The sequence below is a fragment of the Sturnira hondurensis genome, unplaced genomic scaffold (genome assembly GCF_014824575.4).
Source record: "Sturnira hondurensis isolate 20B ecotype Veracruz unplaced genomic scaffold, ASM1482457v3 Scaffold0019978, whole genome shotgun sequence".
Classification (NCBI taxonomy): Eukaryota; Metazoa; Chordata; class Mammalia; order Chiroptera; family Phyllostomidae; genus Sturnira; species Sturnira hondurensis.
The window spans coordinates 344,027-363,911 of NW_028092609.1; the positions used below are offsets into that span (position 1 = coordinate 344,027).

The window sequence follows — 19,885 nt, forward strand, 5'->3', positions numbered from 1 at the left end:
GGCCATTCCGAGGTCGGATCCTTTACAATGAACCAGTAATCTGGGAAGTCCGCTTGTCCTGACTTCCGTGAGCCCCTCTAACAAATTACCCCAACGGTTTGCAGTCTGTGGTCAGAGGCACAGGGAGCGAGCCCTGTGCCTCTGGGAGGGATCTGCTGCCCCCTCCAGGCAGAAGGGGCAGAAGCGAACGCCACCGCAGGGCGCTGGGCCGGCGGGGGGATGTGGAGCTGCTTGGTGTGGGGAACATCCCCATGCCTGGCCAGAAGTTTGTGCCTGTGAGGGCCAAGGAGAAATGGAGTTTGTTCCCAGGAATAGACTCCCAAACCTTCAAAAAAAGTGCCTTTATTTATTTACAGGGCTTAGGAAAGGAAAAAAAAGCTCTAGGAAAGGGAAATTTCAAAACGGGTCTTCAGTGAGACCTGGGTGCAGTGAGTGGCGGGTCCAGGCTGGAGTCCCGCCCTCACTGGGGTCACTTCCAGGTGTTGAGGGCAGATCTCCCCGAGTCTCTCACCCGGCCTCCTCTGGGCCCGGCCGCTGGGCCTGAACGACTCCTCAGCTCTCGGTCGGCCCCGTCGCCCTGTGCCAGCTCCTCGTCGTACCTAGAAACAGAGAAGCGGAGAAACGAAGTCTCTGGGATCCGGCACCAGCCGGCACTGGGCTGCGGTGTGGCAAGTGCCGTGTCACCCCGAGAAGCAGCGTGGCCGCCGCTGGCAGCCCAGAGGCCCCTGGCATGTTAGTGCAACCCTGTTACTGTTACTGCGGACCGTCCCCAGCCCCACAGGTGCCATTCCAACCAGGCCACCAGCTGGCATCTGGCTGAGGCCCCAGAGGAAACATGAATGAGACTTCAGGGTAGGGAAGGAGAGGCGAAGTCTGGAAATACTTCACACGGCATCTGTGGGGCAGGTCTGAGTAACCCCGCCGGAGCCAGGGATCGAGGGCGCCTGGTCCTGGCACGTGGCAGGTGCTCACTTATACCTACTCTACAAAGACCAGCCGCAGGCCCAGCACCCAAACACTTTCCTGCTACACCGTGATGCGTCCCGCAACATCATTAACAAAATAAACATTCTGCTCGCCCCGGCTAGTGTGGCTCAGTGGGCTGAGTGTGGTGGGCCTGCGAACCAAAAGGTCGCCAGTTCAATTCCTGGTCCGGACACATGCCTGGGCTGCCGGCCAGGTTCCCGGCTGGGGGTGTGCAGAAACATGTCATGTTTCTCTCCCTCTCTAAAAAAGTAAGTAAATAAAATCTTATTTAAAAGAAAAGAAGCTGTAGAAGTCCTCTGCTCCCATGAGGCGAGTCCACACAGAGATAGAAACCAAGCCGGGCCCCGGCACCCCTCAGTCCGAAACACACAAGGACGGCGGCACGGCCACGTGTGAACTCACAGAATTTCGTAGTTGCCAAGGACTTCCTTTGGCGGGGACTTGTTCCACTTGCAGTNCTCTAAAAAAGTAAGTAAATAAAATCTTATTTTAAAAAAAAAGAAGCTGTAGAAGTCCTCTGCTCCCATGAGGCGAGTCCACACAGAGATAGAAACCAAGCCGGGCCCCGGCACCCCTCAGTCCGAAACACACAAGGACGGCGGCACGGCCACGTGTGAACTCACAGAATTTCGTAGTTGCCAAGGACTTCCTTTGGCGGGGACTTGTTCCACTTGCAGTCCGGGATCTCGCCGTTGGGGACCGCAATGTTGAGGGTGTCGTTAATCAGGTTATACTTGAGGATCCGGTCGTTGGCGGTGCTGGAGGTGAGAGACGGGGAGGCGTTAACCTACGAGAGGAGAGAGACGCGTCCTTCACTCGCGTCACGCGCTCCTTCGGGCGCACACAGTGCTGCTGTGCAGTGAGGTCTAGCCGTCGCCTCACGCTGTCAAGGCCTCGTACCTTCAGGGCAGCTTTGGAGGAAGGATTCTGCGATCTGCTCTTACTGGGGGTTAGACGAAACAAATACCACCCAGAGATGAGCACTGTGATCTACAAATCAGTCATCACACAGATAAAAATTTCAGGTCAACCGTGCCGCACACATACCGGGGCCACCCACGGGCTGGGCGCTGTCCGAAGTACCAGAAGCGCTCAGAGCTCTGCCAGATCCGGGACCCAAATGCGCCCGCCCAAGCAGCACCGCGGGGCTGCAGTAAATGGTGACGGGTCCTGTTCTGCTGAGACAGTGAAACCTCACCCACAGAGCAACATCCCGACCCAAAAGAGGAGCGCATCTGATAAATGAGAAGTTAGTTTCCTAAGGCTTCTGAGGAGCTTAGCAATGTCACAAAACCCACATGTTCAAAGCGGACCCTCCCCCTGACCGTTCTGGCTCAGTTGTTTGGGGATTGACCTGCAAAGCAAAGGGTTGCACGTTCGATTCCCGGTCAGGTCACATGCCTGGGTTGCAGGCTGGTCCCACAGATGGCATACGAGAGGCAACTGATCCATGTTTCTGTGTCTCATCGATGTTTCTCTCCCTCTCCCCCTGCCTTCCCCTCTCTAAGAATACATAAAGTCTTTTTTTTAAAAAAAGCAGACATTTACCCCGAAAAGAGCACTGCTGGCCCATAGCCACCACCTACTCCCTCTTATTTGCGGCACAGCTGTGACGACCTGGGAGAGCAGAGGTGGCAAGCCTGCCACTTGTCCGGGTGTCCCCCAACAGTCCGGCTGTCCTCGAGTTGTGGGCAGTGGGTCTCGTGCACAGTGAGAGGGAGTGTCGGGCCTCGGGGGCCACCACTGTCCTATAAGCACAACACCGTGGTTCTTACTGGGAATGTGCTAGAATTACGATGCTACTACGTTAGAAGTAACAGTTAGATCCTAGCTCGTCAAGGGAAGCTTGACTTCCACTCAAGTCTCTCCGTTTAAGATGCATGGAAAGGAAATGTAGATATTTTACATGTGTCTGCACCACCCTGGCACCCACGCACATGCCCGTGCGCTCACGCACAGCTCTGGCGGAGCGCCCAGCGGACTGGAAAGCACTGCTATGGAGCACGGTCCACTCTCTGGAAGCCTGGCCGTCCGGGCAGTGTCCTGCAGGGGCTCCAGCGGACCTCCCGGGACTGCTCACCGCGAGCTGCTCTTGAGACTTGGCTTTCCTGGCTCAAAGCGGGCCTGTGCACCCACCTCTCGGTGAGCGTGGTGAGCAGCCCCGGCGCTCAGAGGCTCCCAGGGAGGTGAACCGACCGAGTGGACAGCCTTCAATCTTATGGCCCGTCCGACCCTGTGTCCCCACAGAGGCCTGAGCTCCCCTCCCTGGATCCAAAGCAAAGCAGGCAACCCCACAAGGCAGCTCTGCATCTGGGCCTTGGTGGGTGTGCCGGTGCCCACAGTCGCTGGGGGCTGTTGTCCTCTGAGGTGGCCTCATCCAGGCTTGTCAAGGGAAAAGGGTGTAGGCACCTCACCCTTTCTAGAACTCTCTAGAACAGCCACCACAACATCTGTCTCTGCCTTGAAACAGGGAGACTAATCCAAACTCTGCCTTCAACCAAAAAAGATGAGGCTCATCTCTGGATGAGAAGCCACTACTTCCCAAGGGCGTCCCGGTCTGTGAGCTCCCTTCCTGAACGGGAATGACATCTCCCTCCAGGACGAGACAGGGCCAGTGAGTACAGATCCCACGAGCAGGACCCTGGAGCACCGGGGCAGCCAGGCCGCTGAACTCTGGTCTGTGGGCTGGGCCCAGCAGAGGTGACAGACCGGAGTGGACGCCTGTTCAACCATCAGCAGACAGACACACCTGGACATCTGTCCCTATTCCACTTAAAAAACTCATCAGATGCCTTAGTCCTGCCGTCCAGCCTAAGGGCTGTTATGTTGGGTCGGCAGAGCCTGAAGTGGGGCGGTGGCCTCGGGGTGGGCTGGGGGGCCAGCAGGCACCCGGCCGTGCAGTTACCTCAATCAGCCAGGGCTTCAGCCGGTCGTCAACGATAATGTCGTAGCCGTAACACTCAAAGCAGTGCTTGTCATTGTTCATCACCGGCTGCGGAGAGAGCGACCACGGTCACCAGGCCAGCATGTGGGGACCGTCGAATGCAGCATCTCTGACTTGGGACGTGGGGGCGGCAGGGCCCTCCGCACAGCTATGACACGCGGCGCCTCACTTCTGTGACCAGTGGGTCTCCACCTCCACCCCGCCTCCTTCCTCCCTTCCTTCCCTTGACCCTCCTCCGGGGCTCAGAGGGGGACACTTTTGTCGACCTCGGAAAGCAATTTACGGTGCAGTCACGGGTGTCCCCAGCTGTCACTCATCAGAGGCTCAGAGACCAGCAAGCAAAGAGCGTCTCCGTCGGCCCGAGACTGTCCTCAGGGTGAACGGAGACCCAGCTCCTGCCTGGGCATTGGAGTTAGGGCTGTGCACCTTCGTCACAAACCGGTCACAAACCGACCAACACCGCCCCCTGCTGGTGGTCCCCCCTCAGGCCCTCCAGGGTGCAAGCGCCAGGTTATGAGGCCCCATCTTATGTAACAACAGTCAATCTGTTGACTTAAATTTGGGGGCTTTCAATTTTCAGTCCCATTTTACAAACTGTTCTTCAGGTGCACAAAACCCCCACCAGTACCTGCTCCCAATGCAGATTTCTGGGCCTCCGGGGTTGCATGGATTGAAGCCAGCAGGAGGGGCCCTGCCTGCGGCCATGGGACACAGTGAGGGAGGCACACAGACACACAGTGAGGCCTTGCTATACATTAGTGGACATGTGGACACGGCCAAAAGCCCTGTATGTGACGCAGCAGACCCCCGAGGCGGGGAGAGCCCCGTTCGGCCTGCCGCTCACTGGTGGAGGGAAGGCGGGCTCGGCAACCCTCAACATCTACAAAAGAGCAAAGCAAGAAGCCTAAACATGAGGAGGCTGCTGCAAGTCCGCCTCCCAAACATCAGCTTATGCCAAACATCTGTTACTGGTTCAAGGGGCACAGGAGGCCTGTGTCTGCAGCAGAGGGCCCAGCTCCCAGCACACCCTGGGCAGCTCCCAGCTGGAGGTGGCTCCGCCCGCCTTCCCGAACCAGCCTCAGCCTCGAGCAGACAAGTAGGAGGTGCGACACTGAACGCAGGTATTTTTAGCAAGGAACAACAAGCATCACCAGCTCCCAAGCCCCCGCCGGGCTGCGTCGTTCCTGCGCGCTCTGTGCTCCCCTCCACGCCCCGCACTCACCGCCACGGCCTTCAGGGACTGCACGATGATCCAGTGGATCTCGTCAAACAGCTTGCGGGTCACCTCCCTGCCTCGGGTGCTCTCCAGGTACAGCCGCAGGTTGCTCACGGTCCACTTGCCCCCGTGGATGTGGTTGTAGTCCTCCTGGCCAGGCAAAGGCGGTGGGGCCTCAGGCAGCGGAGCCGAGTGCCCCCTCCCTCCTGCAGGTGGACCTGGCCCCAGGGGGATCCGGGCCTCCCGCACGTTTTAAAAATACTCAGCTCTGGAATATTCTCACAACTCATCATTGCTACCTTGTGCTGCAGGCTATGGAGCCCCCCTGCCCGCCCCTAAGGCCACGGTACCTCTCACTTCACCACCCTCGCAATCGGGGCCCCAGCTACCCTGACCTCCTTTCAGCTCCTGCCACGCTGCTCCCAGGCACAGGGCCTTGGCACGTGCCGCACCCTCTGCTAGAAGGCTCTTTCCCCACCTCCGCCTGGGCAACCCCTGCTCAAGCTCCACTTCTGCGGGGAAGCCTCCTCCAACCCCCTGGACAAAGGGGACTCATCACGCTATGCTCTTCTGGACAAGAGTTCCTTTCCCTCAGAGCACACATCTCAGCTGGGGACTACACGTTCATCAGTGAGGTCATCAATGACCATCTGTCCCCCCAGGGGCTCTGGGCTCCACGTGTAGGGACCAAGGTAGGTTTGCCCATTGTCGTAGCCCCAGCGCTTGACAAGGAACCAGCCCCGATGGGGGCTCAGTGCATGCCTGTCGGATGAATGACTGGGCCTGAGCGCTCTCATGTGGTCCTTCCCACCACCCTCGAAGGTGACAATGTCACCGCCTTTTACAACCGGGGAAACTGAGGCTCTGAGAGTCCGGTTAACTTACCCAAGGTCATCAAACTAGAAAAGCAGGGCTTGCACTGGGCTTCCCTTGCCCCGAGTCCCCCTCCCCCTCCCCCCAACTGGTTCAGCTGGTGGCAGGACAGCCACACCGGATACTCACGGCCCCCATGCCTGGTCCGTGGCAGGGCATCTCAATGTCATTCCCACTCCCACCCCACCCTCTCCTGCAGAAACGGGAGAAGAAAGAAACCCACAGAATCAGCCTGCTTCCTTAGAGTCCAGGAAAAGGCAGCGCTCACCCCGTGTTTCTGGATGGCGACGTTGGTGAGGTGGACGAACATGTTGTCCAGCTCGCTGGTGCTGGGGGTGTACTTCACAGTGCAGAAGCGGCAGAAGCCCAGCTTATACCTGAGTGGGAATTCAGATCAATTCAATACTCTGAGGAAAAGCATAGAAAAATACACCACTTCAGCCCTGCCTGGTGTGGCTCAGTGGGCTGGGCGCCAGCCTGGGAACCAGAGTCACCGTTCGATTCCCCATCAGGGCACATGCCTGGGTTGCGGGCCGGGTCCCCAGTGGGGGGAGCACGAGAAGCAACCACACACTGATGTTTCTCTCCTTCTCTCCTTTCCTTCCCCTCTCTAAAAATAAATTAAATCTTTAAAAAAGAAAAAAAAATAAGTTCTTGAATTCCTATCAAAGTTAAAAAATATACCACTTTGTTCTCTACAAGGAGCTGGGGATTTTTGTTGTTTTAAACTTTTAAAAGCAGTCCTGGCCCTGGCTGGTGTAGCTCAGTGGATTGAGCACGGGCCTGCGAACCAGAGGATCGTAGTTCGATTCCCAGCCAGGGCACATGCCTGGGTTGCAGGCCAGTTCCCAGTAGGGGACTCATGAGAGGCAACCATACATTGATATTTCTCTCCCTCTCTCCTTCCCTTCCCCTCTAAAGATAAATAAACAGAAAATCTTTTAAAAATAAATAAATAAAAGAAGTCCTTTTTTAAATAGTTCTTTTCTTACAGCAACTTCACCGAGCTACAATCCACATGTACCACACAACTCAACCTCTGAAGCACACAACTCTGTGGTTTCGGTACACGCAATGCAAAGCCCTGGGGCCATCACCGTAATGAATTTCACGACATCTGCGCCACCCCGAAAAGAGGCCCCGTGACCACGAGCAGCCCCTCCCCACCCCAGTGCCAGGCCTGCCTATTCGGGCATTCCGCAGAAACAGAATGACACAGTCCTCTACGGCTGGCTTCCTCCCCTGAGCACAGCCCGTGTGCAGGGCGAGAGGAGCTGCCTTCTATCGGGAAGACTGACGTGAGCGCCAAGGTCAAGCACTTCCCTCGACACTAAGCACGCGCTAGGCGCTGCGTGCACCAGAGGAGCTTCACCAGCCCTCACGACGGTGCAAAGGGGCGGGTGTCACGCCCCAGCACAATCAGGAACGGCACCAGGGCCCCGGGGCTCTTACATGTAGCAGCGCAGTGGGCGGTACGTGGACACCAGGACGTACAAGCGCAGGTCGAACTTCCTGCCGCCGATGAGCAGCGGGTTGCTGATGTAGAGCGAGATCACGTAGGCCTCCTTGGTGGACTGAGACACGAACCTGGGTGCCAGGGAGAGCCGGAGTCAGACGGACAGCAGGGACCAAAGCTCCCTGCCTCGCCTCAGGTGGGGAGGCACGGGTGAGGTGCTGTCCACAGAGGGGCCCGCGCCCCTGCCCAGGGGACGTGGCTGCGGCTCCTGGGACCCATCGGGTCCTTGGGTGGACCCTCCTGAGTGCCACCAATGCATCAGACTGAAACGTGCTGCCGGAGCAGGCGTCCCTGCCACTCCCGGGAACGCCCGCCAAGTGTGCCTTCACTGGGGGAGAGGATCACACGGACACTGGTGAAGGATCTTGCAGAGGCCAAGCGCGAGCCTCGGACGAAATGGCCTGGAACCCTCAGTACCGAGGAGACCCTCCAACCCAGGGTAGAGGCTGGACCTGGCCCGATGCAACTCCTCCCACTGCCCGGGCTCAGATGGGGGTGAACTCGGTCCACCCCCAGCTGCCCTGTGGCACTGGTGCTGTCGCCGTCCTCAGTTTACCCAGGTGAGGAATCCGAGGGTCTGTGCAACAAAAAGTGCTCAGGCACCACGTGTCAGGGACTCGAGTCCCAGGTCCTACTCGGCTGCTTCGCCATCTCGGCAACACCGTGACTGCACGGCTCTCAGGCTTGGGCACCAGGGCTCCTGTGACCTATGCTGGTTTCAGCAGCGTTCCCTCAGGCCCTCGGCTCGGGGGCTTCCACCGTTACTGATGCTCACGCAGCCACAGCCCTCGCCCTGAACTCCCGCAAAAGCAAGCGAGGGCCACCCAGCCCGTGGCTGGTGGATGACAGGTGACACCAACCTGCCAGCCAGGAGGCACACGGGACGGGTGTTCCCCGCACTTACGAAGACGTCTTGCTGTCCCGGGACCACTTCTTGATTTGCGAGAGCTTGTTGATCAGGAAGATGCCCTTGCCCTGCGCTTTGCCGCAGGGCTTCATGATCCAGGTGCTGGAGGGGCTCTTCCGGAACTCCTCCACGAACAGGTTGTAGTCGGCCGGCAGCATGTAGGTGACTGGCACGAAGTCTGGGAGGGTGAGCAGAGGGGCACCGCGTGAGCCGGCCCACAGTGGCCACGAACAGAAGATCTGCCATGGCCTCTTCGGGGGCCTGCGTCATTACCCCGCCCCCACCCCACCCAACAATATCGAAGAAAATGGCTTCTGCGGTCTGGCTCCTGCACAACACGGCCTTGCCCTCGGAGCCTGTGAACCACGTGAGCACCTCACAGGTCTGGACCGCCTGTTCCCACAGCACCTGTGAGCTCGGGACCGATCCTGCCCACCGACCAACTGGATGAGGAAACTGAGGCCCCGAGGGGTCACGTCCACAACCCTGCCCAGGCATGTAAAGGGGTTCTGGAACTATCTGACGGCCCGGCTGTCACTGCCAGACAGGACAGGGACGCACGTCCTCCCTGGGTGTTGCTGGGAGCAGTAACAACCCCTTGGGGCACTGGGTAGCTCAGGCAGCAGTCACTGTGCTGAGCACTGGGGACGTCTTCCCCCTTCCTCATAGGAAACACACTCCCAAGGTACTCAGACCCCCAACTTGGCCCCCCCCCCCATTCTGGAGACACTGGGACAAAGAGGCTCCCAGCACAACTTGCACAAACACACTCACCCAACAGTCGCCACCTCGTGGGGCAGAAGTGAAAAAACTTAACTATTTACATTTGAAGCCTGAGGTCAATGAAAAAGGCACGCACCCAGGTAGAGGTATTTCCCATTCTCATCCTTTTCCGCCAGAGGACTCCCTTCTTTCTCCAGCTCTTTCCTGTATCTCTTAATGTTCTTCACCATCAGGTCCTTCCGGGTCAGCTCATAGTGGTTGGGAAAATGGTTGACTATTTGGTCGTCCGAGAGCCGGTAGCCAGTTTCGACGCTGAAGACGTTTCGGATGGTCTGCACGCTCATCCTGAAAGGTGGGCACAGAGGGGACGTGCAGGTCGGAAGCTCCTATTCATCCCCATGGGGGCCCTGTCTCTACAGCCCTGGAAGCTCTCCTAGAGCCCACTGCCCACCCCCATGCCCAGCATGCAAGCCGGGGGCGCCCGGTGCCGGCCCACGGTCCCCATTCCACAGTGGACCGGTTATAGCATGAACTGTTTGAGCAGGAGCTGTTTTGACTGTACCCTGAACAGTTTCACTGTCTGGCACATAATAGGTGCTCAATAAATGTTTGTCAATTCATGATGACATTGATTTTTTTAAAGAACTTTTTAAATTTATTGATTTTTGGAGAGAGAACAAAGGAAATATCAATTTGTTGTTCCTCTCATTTATGCATTCCTTGGTTCATTCTTGTGTGTGCCCTGACCAGGGCTCGAACCCGCACCGACTGAGCTGAGCCGGTAACACTGATCACTGACAACCAACTAACACAAACCACTCGTTCAGACTCTGAAGTCAGGAAAGTCACGCAGTGTTCCCATCCAAAGTCAGGAAGAACAGAGACCCCTTACGACCAAAACCCCTGGGGGTTATTCAGGGGTTATTCAAGGCCCTGAGTCAGCACTAGACTGGGCTGCCCCTCCTGACCCCTGCCACCCAGTCCCGGGAACCCGCTGACTTCCCTGGAGCAGACTCTGGGCGCTGGGCGGGAAGGCGCAGACTGAGAGCGACACTAAGGGGGTCAGGGGGCGGGGCAAGGGCTTCTCTGTGTGCGCTCCCACAGACCGTGAAAAGAGACATGGGGCAAGGCGCAGGATGGCACGGGGACGCCCACCCCTGGGAAGGCGGGCCTGCGCGGGGGGCCCCCTGCACGTGAACAAAGGACACCGACAAGCGGGCTCTGGAACCAGCCAACCCTGCCTTTTGTTCTCACCAGTAAAAATTCCAGTCCTCGCTCTCTGCCACCTGGACCCAGCCTCTCTTCTCAAAATTGTTTATCAGCACCGACTTCTCGATGTCAGTGACCCATTTCACTTTTCCGGCCATGACCCTGGAACAGATCGGCTTCTTAGGGTTGAGAAACTTCACCCAGTCCCCCTCGCCCAAAGGAACCCTTCACACCCCCTGAGCTTACACCCCATTAGCCCCCCCAGGTGCATTTCCCCCCAGCAGTGGTTCTCAGCCAGGGCCATTCAGTCCCCTGGGACATGTGGCAAGGTCTGGAGGCACTGTCTGTCACGACTGAGGGGGTGGCAATGCTTCTGGGACCTCGTGAGAGGCTGGGATGCTGCCGCACTCCGACACGTGCAGGCTGGCCCGCAGGACAGACCATCCGGCCCCAAAGTCAGCCGTGCCGAAGCCGGGAGACCCTGGTCGAGTGGGAGAGAAAGCGGCAATGAAACACTTGCCAACAAACGTTCAACTGAAAGTGCCATCGAACAGGAGCCACCAAAGAGAGGCCCCGGGGGCAGGGGCCTGGCCCTGCTCAGGGGGGCTGGGGAGGGCTTCCCCTGGGGGGGGGTCGGGCAGGACCCCATTCTTCAAGTGCGGTCTGTCCCACCGCCTCCTCCCCGCCCCGCTCCAACCCCCTCTCCCTGAGCGTGCGATGTCCAAGTGCTTATCGTTGCTCCTCCGCATCCTAACGTGCGTGGCTCTCCAGGGCACCTGCGCCGTGCGGACCCGGCCTCACCTGCCTTTCCAGGCACCTCCGTGCACCTTCTCCTCCAGCCGCTCTGTTCTCACTGCACTGGACCTCCCTGACCAAGCTCCGCTCCCCTAGGGCCTTGGCTCACACCGGACACCTCTGCCCGCACAACCTGCCCCCACCCCCGGCCAAGCCACTCCCCACTCACCCGCCCCTTGCCCCACACAGCCTCCCTGACCCTGCAGACCAGGTACTTGCCCCTCAGCACCCCTGCAGTTCTGAACCCGCTGGAGGGCAGGGAACTGGCCTCGTTCCCCACTGCTGTGTGCCCAGGGCCTGGCACCGTGCCTGGCATGAGGTGGGTGCTCATTTCAAACTGACTATGGCCCCACACTCATCAGTACCACTGTGTGTCTTTGAGCAAGTTAGTCCACCACTCTGGACCCATCCCCTGATTTTCAAACTGCTCGGGCAGCTCAGGGGTCTAGGCTGCCCCTCCGGCTCTAGCCACGGGAAGTCACTTTTGTTACATTTCTCTGTATAATTAATTTCCTTCCTTCCTTCCTTCCTTTTGCTCTCTTTCAGATTTTATTTACTTAGTTTTAGAGAGAGGGGAAGGGAAAGAGAAAGAAAGGAAAAGGAACATCAATGTGTGGCTGCCTCTCACATACCCCCAACTGCGGACCTGGACCACAAACCAGGCATGTGCCCTGACTGGGAATCGAACTGGCGACCTTTCAGTTCATAGGCTGGTGCTCAAAAGGCTGACCCACACCAGCCAGGGCCTGTGCACAGTTTTTAAAGAAGGGGTTCCTCAAAAATCAGGCTCAAACGCTAGGGGCCTGAAGGGCCTCTGTGAACAAAGGCACTTCCTCCATGGGCTGACAGTAGCTTTGCTTTTGAGGCCACCTGGCAGGGCAGAAAAGGCACATGAGGTGGAGGTGGGGACCCAGGTATGCCTCGCCTCGAGAGAAGGAAAGAGAATGAATTCCGGTGACAGAACCCACCACGCGAGGCTCGTGGTACCTGCCCACATCAGCCCATGCCCTGCTCACCCTGCCTGCCTGGTAGGGTCACAGAGGTGAGAGCGTGGTCGAGTGGGGGCTCCAGAGCTTGGGTTCGAGGCCTGGCTCCACCACTCACCAGCTGTGTGACCTTGTGCAAGTTCCTTAACCTCTCTGAGCTTCTGGTTCCTTTGTACCACAAGGGTAACAACGTTACCTACACACCTCACAGGTTACAGTGAGGAGACGAGCGAACACACATACTCACTGAGAACAGTGCCAGGCACACGGAAAACTCAAGAAGTACTTGAAATTATTGTCATCCCTGTCCCCATTTTATGGATGAGGAAGCTGAGGTTCAAAGGTTAAGAGCCTGTGTTAAGAACCAGACCAAAGGAAGGCATTGTGCCTTGATTCAAAGCCAGGTGACCCTACCTTAAAGTGCCACCTCTTTCAACAGGGCCCATCCCTGTTGAACTAGGCCTTCGATGGCTGACGACATCCATGGGGCAAAGTAAGGAATGAACGGAACTTCTCTGCAAACTGTAAGGTGCCCTTTAACAACCACATAAGGTCATTAACTGACTGGTCACCGTCCACATGGAGAGTCAGCTGTCACCACGGGGAAACAACGGCAGAAGTATCACAGGAGCCTCACCGCCACGTGCTGTGAACCTGCGTCCCATGTGCCCTGCACACCATGCGCACAGCGTCAACACCCTCTGCAGAGGGGACTTCGCTTTTGCTCTGTTGGTTTCAGCCACCACTGCCCTGCATCCCTGACGAATCCTGCTCACATCCTGCCCCCGGGAGTCCACCTGCAGGCGGTGAGAACTGCCCCCCAGCCAGGCAGCACCCTTCATTTGCCCTATGTCACACAAATCTCCTGGGTGGCCTCCCCCCATCTCTGACTCCCACCTGGGCATGACGTGGAAGTGAGAGCGACACTGGAAAATCGCAGAAGTGGCAGGCTGCACGGTACTCGGCTAAATAGGAGATGGAACCTACAAGGAGGTGGAGAAGGTGGGGTCTCCTTCCCGGTGCCCTGCTTCCTCCGTCATGACAAATGGTCACTGAAGGGAAACCTCTCAGCTGGGATTGACCACAGGCACTTACGGAGCTAACAGGACCATTGATTCCTCTTCGGTTTCACGGACTCTTGCTTTGGGTTCTTACCTAATCTAAAATTAATACCCAGCTGAGATGTACCCAGCACGTGGTCAAGAGACCCTCCAACAGTTTCACGAATGTGGCAGAACTGTGACTAAGCAGCATATTCAGTGGGCAGTGCCTTCTATGTGACAAGTGCACCAGAGGGGGACCTCGGGGTCTTCTCTGGTTGTGGTCAGTATTTCCGAACGTTATCACTCACTCACTGGCTCCCGCCCACCTTCCCGGCTGCCCGGCCACCCCGTTACTCACGCTGCTCTTCCTGGCTGTTCCATGCACGCGCACAGTTCTCTCCCACCTGCTGGCCTGCGCTCTGCCCTCCTCTCCACCAAACCACCTTTCTCCACTGCCCCTCACCCAGTTCCTACCCAGCACGTGAGCAAGTACAGTTTGGGGACCACTGGCCCCAGGGAGCCACTCTCATCCCTTTACTGGAATTACGAGCCCGGCTCGGAATCTTCTGGACACTCCCCTACTCCCGTTGTCGGCGCTCAGCACTTCCCACCCTGCACGTGGGGTTTTGTGACCACTCCTCCCGCCATGCGTGAGGGCTGGGCCTCCCCCAGTGACCTGATCCTCTCTCATCCCTAGATTCTTTCTAGGTCTAAGTGTGGGCGTGTGCAGCCAAGCTCACAGTCCCCGTCCCCAACCCCGGCACCTCCAGCACCGAGACCATTGGCACATGAGCGGCACACCCTAACTGCTCACTGCGTGTGTGAGTGTGTGTGTGAGACAACAGACAGATCTTCAAGGGTCAGTCCTTCGAACCTGGCCCTTTGCCTTTAATAGTCCCTTCGGGAGATGTGTCACAGGCTCAACTGTGCCCCTAAAAACATATGCTGAAGTCAGAACCCTGTCACCTGTAAAGGTGACCTTAGTTGGACGTCCTTAGTTAGACGTAGGGTACATGTGGTTAAGACGAGGTCCTTCAGGTGGGCCCTAATTCAGGGTCAGCTGTCCTTTAAGGAAACGTGGACACAGACACAGGGGCACGCAGCCGCAGGGAAGCCGGCCCTGTGAAGGCAGAGGCCGAGGTCAGTTACGCTCCACAAGCCAAGGATCGCCCGACGCCGCCAGACGGGGGAAGAGGCGAGGAAGCCCTCCTTCCATAGCCTCACAGCCCTGCCAATGCCTGGAGCTACCAGCTTGTGGCTCCTTGACACCACAGTCCTGGGAAACCAATATAAGATGTCACCATCCTAAACCCTAGGGGAAATGAAGAATGAGAAACGTACGCCCATAAAAAGTGATACGTATAAATATGTATATACATGAGACCGAATACAGGAAAGTGATAAACAAAATTACAAGGCAGTCACTTATAGTTTAAAAAAAAGAAGGACAAATGAACGGAGGCCACCCCCAGCTTGTGCGGGAAGAGCCAAAGGAGGGACAGCGGCTTCCTCCCACCCAAAGCTGGGTGGCCAGCTCATTGCCCGTGCTGACCTGGCCAAGCTGCCCTGGCCGAGCCGCCCTGGCCGAGCCGCAGGTGCTGGCAGGTTCTCCCAGGGCCGCGGCCTCCCCCATCCAAAACCGGGGCTGAAAGCCAGAACTCCCTCCAGTGCCCTGGTTCCCGCAGGGCCGGGCAGGTGTGGGCCCGCACACAGCGGGGACTCCCACAGGCAGCAGGAGCCCTGCCCCACCGCCACCCAGGAACCTTTCCTAGCCTCGCGCAGCACACTCTCCACCCCAGCCCGGCACACAGCGGGCACATAGCGGGCACACAGCGGGCCGTGGGGCTCAGGGCAGGCACCGAGACACCGCCCTCCCAGGCGGAGTTCTGATTACAGCCTATATGATCACCAGAACGACAGCTAGCACTCATCAAGCCCTAGGAAGTGTGAGGCACTGGGCTGGGCAGCTCCTGTGGGTTCTCCTCTGCTAGGTGCGTCATCGACGGCTCATCTGAGGCCCTAGGGCAGGCGTTCTCTCCACTTACAAAGGGAGTAGGAGGGAGTAGAAGGCAGGGGAGAGACGGCAACCTGCCATCGGCCCACCCTGCCTCCCTCCCTCCCAGGTGTCCACTGCCCTCTGACAGATGCCCCCTACCCCCTACCCCCACCTCTGCAGGGCAGCGGGCTCAGAAACTGTTTGCAAAACAGACAAAGGCGCCAGCTGGCCCATCCTCCAGTACGGAAGCCAGGCTGACTCTTCCCAACCCTAAGACACAGTAAGCTCTTCCACCTTGACAAGTGAACAAATAACTACCTGCTTTCTGATCGTCTTCCTGTCACTTCCTCCTGAGACAGAAAAAAGGTGGGGTTAACGGTACTGTGTGACGAACTTGACACTTTACCTCTGGTCTGGTTCACAGGAAAGGATGCATCTGAATTTTAAGCCACATTGTCACACCTAACCAGGGGAAACAGCCACGTGCCGATCTTTACTCTGATCACTGTAAAATCAAGGGGGGCTCTCTCCACCCGGGGTCTGTCAGCCCTGGAAAGCCATCCGGAAAACGGACGGTTGTTGGCATTTCCAGGGCACAGTGTGGGGTCCCATTCCTGGGGCAAGTGAGCAGAATCTTCACAAACATGAGAAAAGTTTCCACAGGTGTGGCCCCTGGGCCATTGACAGACTGGCTTCCAAGCAGCTGCTCAGGACTGAGAGCCACCGTGGAAAGCTGCCTGGGACGAGGTGCTCCCGAACAGTCCTGATCCAGGAGAAGAGGCAAGGGACACCATAAACAAGCTGTAAGCCCGGAGGCAAAGCGCTTTCACAACCCAGCACATAAAGTTCCACTACGGCCCTGAGCAGGCAGTGACTAGTAACTCAACCAAGCACCAAACCATGTCAGCTCTCCTCCAGAAGATTCCATATCCTTCCCCGTCTCTCCCCAGCACCCCAGAGATCCCGGACAAGCACAGGATCTGGCTTCCTAAGTGCCGTCCATTGACCACCCAGCAGCAGACTGACCTGAACTTTGCCAAGAGGCCTTTCATATCCTGGAGTTAGAACTACCCACAGGCAAAAGCCAGGACCACCTTTCAGGAGAAACAGCAAGCTGGGGATCGGTCCCTCCCCTCACTCTTCTGGTCCCGCGGTCTAAGACCTGCGCTGTCTCTGCCATCATCCCACTGCCCTGAACTATCGCTATCACTTTCTTTCTCTCTTCTTTTTAAAAAGATTTTATTTACTTACTTATTTATTTGTAGAGAGAGGGGAAGGGAGGGAGAATGAGAGGAAAAGAGATACTGATGTGAAAGAGAAACATGGATCAGTTGCCTCTCCTACTTGCCCAGACCAGGAACCCCCAACCCAGGCAACTGGCCCAGACCCAGAATAGAACCCGCAACTTTCCGCTTTGCGGGAGGATGCCCAACCCATTGAGCCACACGGGCCAGGGGGCTCACTATCACGCTTCATAAAGTCTCGGAGAGGCCACGACTCTAAGGGCATCTGGAGTCATTTCCAGCTAGCCTTCTTTAAAAAGGAAAAAGCACCACTTTTAAAGAAAACAATATAATAAACAACAATGTAAATGACTTCGCATCCACGCAGTGTATCGGTTGGCAGCTGTACTGCAACCACCCGTGTCCTCACCCCCCTCGCACTACATTGTCATGCTCCGCGTGACTGTTTACCTGTTCACCCGTGCCTGTAATTCTTTGCCGATCTTTTGCACTACCACAACCTACCACTGAAATGTGCTCAATAAATGTTCCCCGAACAAAGAACCGCTTTCCAAACCCTAAACGGTTTACAACAAGCTATTCCTCATTTCTAGAATGGGTCCCCTGTAACGCTGCAGTGACTGTATGAGGTGGACCACTAACTCTGCCCCCGCCCCTCTACTTGATGGGGAAGCAGGGAGGGGAGATACCTAGGTCCAGACCCCAAAGAGAGGTGGGTAGAGCGGGGAAGACAAGTCTCCAGCGTCCTGCCCACAGCTGTCGCCACAGGTGCCCTGCTCGCTGCAAGATGCTAACGGAAACAATACAGGTTGCAGGAGAAGCCTAGGAACAATGAAATGCTGGGATAACCAATCACAAGAGTGCAATTACAAGAATCGGGCGGCACGAGGTAAACCACAGGAATTCGGAGCAGGAAGAGGGGCACAGTGGTCAGAGCATTCTTCCAAGCGGGGCTCGGGCCCCACCAACTGCAACGGAACCTCATCGGGGAGAGGCCGCGTAGACCCGGGCTCCCACACCCGCTCGCACACGCGCACTCTCTCACCCACGCACAGCCACACCCTCGGTCCTGGGACGCGGAGGCCTCGGCGCGGGTCCTCACCTGTGGGCGCAGAGCGCAAAGGGTAGCCCAGGAGCGCGGGGCAGGACGTCCCCGCACCGCGCCCCGGCCCCGGCCCCGCCTCCAGCCCCACCCCGGCGCTCGCAGGACAAGGTCCGCGGCCTAGAGGACCAGCGCCGCGCCCTACTTCCGGGGCGGCGTCCTGGCAACCGAAGACGCTACCGCCGGCGCAACAACTGCTTCCGGGATCAGATTCCCCTCCCCCGCCCCCCGAAAGTCTCGACGCCTCTCGCTGTACACCCCGTTTGTCCCGGGCTGAGAGCCTGGGAAGAGCCAACCCGGTTATCCCCGGGAGCTTCACAACCTTCCTGGCCCAGAAATGAGGTTGAGAAGGGTCTGGGCGCGGGACTGACCCTGACACTGAGGCAGAGCGGCGTGGTGACTGTGGCGCTGAGTGCAGTCCCCTCTTAATCCCCTCTGCTGCTCAGCTTCTGCCTGTAAAATTGGGACTGTGGTAGTACTTACCTGGTAGGCTTTGTTATAAGGATTGTCAACGTAAGAAACGTCCAAACCTGCAATAATTTTTATGAGTTTATTTGAGCCAAACTGACATCGATTACCAGGAAGCAAAATCTCAACGGTTTCAGAAAATGTTCCAAGGGATAGCAGTTATGCACTTTATTTTCTACACTACAATCAAAGGGGGAGGCGCAAGGCGGCTACGTGAAATACCTTGGTGGTAGGTTAGGGAGGCGGGAGAAAGCGGAGAGGGGCAGGGCAGGGAAGGGCCCCCTTTGGGATCTCATTTACCTTTGCACATATGGGATCGTTAACAGTCCACAGTTAACCAGATGATAACAATTAGGGGATTTGTGGTCTCTGCTCTGGTGCAGTGGTGGTACTTTTGAGGGGCCTGGAAGAAAAGGGGAATTACTTTGACACACCAAAGGTATGTTTTGGTGGGTGCAAAAAAAAAAAAAAAAAAGACAACAGGCTCAGTTAAGGTGAAGGTGGAGAAGACTGCCCTTTGTTGGGGAAAATACTGCCCTGGGACATGACTACCTGCCACGAACTGCTTTTAGTTAGAAAGTTTTCATTTCAGACCATCCTATGTGGTTACTTTGGTCTCCGAGATTGCAAGGCCGCCATGCAGGCAGGCCTCCCCTGAGTTTGTCGGGTTTAGTGTGTGGCCCCTTTTCTGTCCACAGGATGATGTGACACGTTGCACTCTGCACAGAGCAGTCAGGCATGGCCTGCTCGAACGTCAGCTCATTTGTGAACTCCGTCTGTCAGGAAGAAGCAGCCTGGTCTAGTGGGAAAGAAAACTGAAGCCAGGCCTGGACTGAATCCTCACTGTGGCATTTAAGCTGAAGCCGTGTGTCTTGGTCTGTTCAGGTTGCTATGACAACAAGCACCAGTGATAGGGTCCCTTCTAAACACCACAGACTAATTGTTCACAATTCCGGCACCAGCAGATTGGTATCTGCTGAGTGCCTGCTTCCTGGTCAAAAATGTTTATCTTGCTGTGCACCCCAAAGCAAAGGTGGTGAGGGAGCTTCCTGGGGTCTCCCTTATTAGGGTACTAACCCCATTTATGCAGGCTCTATTCTCACGACCGACCAACCAACCTTCCAAAGGCCCCGCCTCTGACACCATCGCATTGGGAATTAGAACTTCAGCGCATGGATGTGAGGAGACAACAAGGTGCCTCCATCGTATGTGACCGCAGTTCATGAAGGAGAATTTAGACACGCAACTGAAAACACTGAAGGTCAGAAACATTAAAGAAAGGCAGAAGAACAGCGCCGGCCAGGGGTCTCAGTCAGGGCACCATCCTGTGCGCCAAAAGGCTGCGGAGTCAATTCCCCACCAGGGCACCTACCCAGGCTTTGGATTCTGTCTCCCGTCGGTTAGGTGCGGGAGACAACCGATTGGTGTTTCTCTCACATCGGTGTTTCTCTCTCCCCCTTCCTCTCTATCTCTCTCAAACCAATAAACATATTCTTGGGTGTTTTTTTTAAAGGCAGAAAAATAGAACTGAACGTCAAGGAAACTTCCAGACTGGAAGTCAACAAACCGCTGGCTGCATCCAGCTCCGCACCTGTTTTCTGTAGCTCATAGCTCGAAGCTGTGAATGGTCCATACTGATGACCCTTGGGATCGACTGATGATGGGGAACACGCTAACTTTTAACTCCAATTAAGTGGACTTTATTCCACTTCCTCTCCAAAAAAAATCCATTTTCTCATTAGTAGACCTGTATTACAAAAAAGTTACACTCAATTATTATTTCATCAATTAAAAAAGGGGTAACATTTTGTGGAACTTGTAGGTAACAGAGCCTGGCTCTGAACCCAGAAAACCTGACCATTCACACGGCTGCCTG

At 56.6% G+C, this 19,885-nt stretch overlaps 1 protein-coding gene across 3 annotated transcripts; it reads right to left on the reverse strand.

The window, feature by feature from the left end:
* Positions 1–330: 330 nt before the first annotated feature.
* On the reverse strand, positions 331–17,638 carry TTLL1 (TTL family tubulin polyglutamylase complex subunit L1). Of its 3 annotated transcripts, none has more exons than XM_037028519.1 (11): positions 17,542–17,638; positions 15,514–15,545; positions 10,421–10,537; positions 9,303–9,511; positions 8,441–8,621; positions 7,473–7,607; positions 6,289–6,397; positions 5,154–5,297; positions 3,893–3,979; positions 1,611–1,774; positions 331–599 (listed from the first exon to the last, which is right to left on the reverse strand). In XM_037028519.1, exons 3-11 carry the CDS (start codon positions 10,531–10,533, stop codon positions 470–472), a joined length of 1,272 nt encoding a protein of 423 aa, XP_036884414.1. In that variant the 5' UTR covers positions 10,534–10,537; positions 15,514–15,545; positions 17,542–17,638; the 3' UTR covers positions 331–469. The 3 variants fall into 3 exon arrangements, with proteins under 3 accessions (XP_036884414.1, XP_036884416.1, XP_036884415.1); XM_037028521.1 differs by having other exon boundaries at positions 17,485–17,625; XM_037028520.1 differs by lacking the exon at positions 15,514–15,545 and having other exon boundaries at positions 10,421–10,536; positions 17,542–17,632.
* Between the last annotated feature and the right edge of the window lie 2,247 nt (positions 17,639–19,885).

Coding starts and splice junctions, on each gene's coding strand:
- TTLL1 (XM_037028519.1), bottom strand. CDS start 10,533: ATGGCCGGAAAAGTGAAATGGGTCACTGACATCGAGAAGTCGGTGCTG. Junction 9,512..10,420: donor GAGGACTGGAATTTTTACTG/GTGAGAACAAAA, acceptor CCCACCTTTCAG/GATGAGCGTGCAGACCATCC. Junction 1,775..3,892: donor TGAAGCCCTGGCTGATTGAG/GTAACTGCACGG, acceptor CTCCTCTCGTAG/GTTAACGCCTCCCCGTCTCT.